This window comes from Bipolaris oryzae (assembly GCF_000523455.1).
Source record: "Bipolaris oryzae ATCC 44560 unplaced genomic scaffold scaffold_471, whole genome shotgun sequence".
Lineage (NCBI taxonomy): Eukaryota > Fungi > Ascomycota > Dothideomycetes > Pleosporales > Pleosporaceae > Bipolaris > Bipolaris oryzae.
In genome coordinates, this window is record NW_006911747.1 from 1 (window position 1) to 2,693 (window position 2,693).

Genomic DNA, 2,693 nt, shown 5'->3' on the forward strand with positions numbered 1-2,693 from the left:
GCCAGGCAACTCTCACGGCGCTAACCCAATCCTACTCGCCCTAACCCGGATCGAGCCAGAGAAGTATTAGCACTCCAGACCCCGTGTAACACTTTACCCTTACTAGATAATCCAATTTAAGCTAATATATTAATAAATCTTCTAAGATTCTATTTAGAGATAATTACTTATATTATATTAAGGTTAATGAAGTAGTAAAAGTAGTATTGGAAGAATATATTATATAATAGTGGAGTATATAGAGATAAATTGGACTATGTTAGGCTTTGATATCGTGGTTTTGGTGAGGACTTAGTAAAAGTAGCTCGCGAACCCGTGTGGCTCGCGAAGCCGTAGGGTACGTTGAGCTAAAGGTTCAATTTAGAACGAGTTAACAAGTGACTATATTAAGACATAACGTGATGTAGTGTCGACGTTAACGCGCTAGTGGGGCGCGACCGATTTGTTTGGGCAACCGATTCGCTTGTGCACCACGTTGCTTGTCTGGGATACTATCGACAGAGAAGGGTAAATAACCTCAAGCTTCAGCGCCCTCTCGCGTCTTCTCTTTCTCAAATCCCTTCTCCCTCTTTATCCTTTCTATCTCTCCTATATCCTCCGCACTCTTCTTCCTCTCCGTCTCCCTCAAGCTCTCCTTATCCGACAGCCTCGTCCGAGCATGCTCCTCCTCCCACTCATGCTTCATCCTATAGCTCCCCGGACCCTTTGCCCCATCCGGGATCCAAAACCTTAGATCCACGCGCATGATGGCATACATGTATATGATCAGGATCTCAAGCCCAAAGTTCATGAAGTAGAACCAACCCCTATAAAACCTTGCCGGCTCAGGCTCGTGCATAGATACAGGATGCAACCACAATGTTCCTGCGCGGTACGATGCCCCGAGGCAGCAGAGCGTTGCACCAAGGAGTAGCACGGCAATCTTCGTCCTGTGTCGTCCCTGGCCGAACTTTTCTACTTTGCGGCCTGAGGATGCCTTGCCTAGGATGAGTGCGATTGCAACGAGCGGGATAGGGAGGAAGCTGATGATCGCGAAGAACGTCGAGCCGTACAGCTGAATGTCGCGGTCAATCTGGTGGGTGCGCGGGTGGAGCGTATAGAAAGACTGTACAATAGACGTGATGAGCATAACGAGGGTAAGGACGATAACGACATAGATGGCCGTTAACATGTAGCCGATAAAGGGGTGCCAGCCGAGGGGGTGGTAGGCGCGGAGGATGCGCTGTGACCAGAGGAGATTTATGACAAAGATGAGGAGAATCCCGGCTGCAACGAAGATTTGGGCGGCGATAGCAAGGTGGATGTTGGCGGGGAGGGAGATTGAGGCAATACGGATGGTGCAAGTTGTTATACGGGTCATGCAGAAGCCTAGAATGAGAAATACATGTCAATTTGAGAATCTGTTATCTTCACAGATAAAATGAGACCATTAAGGTGGTGTTGGTGATGGTGGAAAGGGGTCATGGGCAGACTCACCAAATAACGCGCCGTTGAACAGGAACTTGTGTCCTCTACGTTTGTTGTATTGGAAGATTGTCATATGTGTCGCTGCGCCGATGATGTATAAGAAGAGGAAGACTACGGTGACGGGGATGTCAACATTCTTCTTAGGTATACCGCCTAAAGCCCACCCGGTTGGCCGCAACGGGCCCGAACGTGACTGAGAGTTATCAGCAGTGTAATTAAGCTTTACGCAACTGATGTGCAACTTGTGATATAGAGAGTAACAAGAAAGTGTTAAGCACGAGTGTTATTCTAGAAGTAGACAAGCCGCATTCGCGCAAGACTTGCTTGGGACTCCTTGGTAAGAATTTCTTGCACTCACCTGTATGCTCATTCTACTTGTTGTTGAAGATTAGGAGGGGACCGAATCGCCTATATCGCTATATTATAACTGATCGGGCCAAAAGTGCAAAAGTCCATAGCAAGTTACAAAACATGACGTGGACCACCCAATCTTTATACCGACAGGCCTCGAACGCGCGTCTCGAATACCTCATCTGCCACACCTCCATAGTGGGGTCCAGTCTTAGCTAGAATTGGAATCTATTGTGTATAAAACCAAAATGTCTAACGTTAATCGTAATATACCGAGACCTCGGCCGTTCGGGATCGGTGGTTGTCTACTCCGACTACAACGCGAGGCGCCGAGAACCCTACTGGATGTGGTCAGTGCGTGCAACAGTGCACCCAATGCAACACTAGCTGCCCCATCAAAATATCCGCCCATCATTTTCAACACGTAATATCTCTACCACTATAATAGCTAATAAGAAAGTAATTGCGGTAATTAATTTATAAAATATAGAAGGTTAACTTTTAACGTAGTTCACAAGCGAGTGGCTCACCCAAGCGAGTGGCTCACTCCCCACCAGCGCACCAAATTTGTAATATTATCACAGCTATTTAACATAGTACAGAGGGGTGATATACGAAAAAAGTGTTCTTAAAAGTTCTAGTTTTTAAACTAGTATAACTAGCTAAATACTAAAGCCATTCCTAATCAGGCTATATTATTTTAAATCTAAGAAATAGTAGTTTTACCTAGGTAGGCCTATTAGATACTTAGTTAGCATAGTTAAGGTATAAACTAGCTCTAAAGTAGAGCTATTAAAAAACGCTACTCAAAAGATTAAATATCTCTTTATTAAGAGTATCTTTTTTCTTTAAATTAAAATATAGTATAGGATAGA

General features: G+C 44.9%; 2 protein-coding genes across 2 annotated transcripts; both read right to left on the reverse strand.

The window, feature by feature from the left end:
- Positions 1–415: 415 nt before the first annotated feature.
- On the reverse strand, positions 416–1,837 carry COCMIDRAFT_41962 (uncharacterized protein; the record flags this gene model as incomplete). The annotated part of the gene is made up of 4 exons (XM_007695798.1): positions 416–483; positions 604–1,368; positions 1,477–1,660; positions 1,826–1,837. The coding sequence occupies 4 exons, from the start codon at positions 1,835–1,837 to the stop codon at positions 416–418; spliced, it is 1,029 nt and encodes a 342-aa protein (XP_007693988.1).
- Positions 1,838–2,029: 192 nt separating this feature from the next.
- Positions 2,030–2,230, reverse strand: COCMIDRAFT_111423 (uncharacterized protein; the record flags this gene model as incomplete). Its single annotated transcript, XM_007695799.1, has 1 exon — positions 2,030–2,230. One exon carries the CDS (start codon positions 2,228–2,230, stop codon positions 2,030–2,032), a length of 201 nt encoding a protein of 66 aa, XP_007693989.1.
- Between the last annotated feature and the right edge of the window lie 463 nt (positions 2,231–2,693).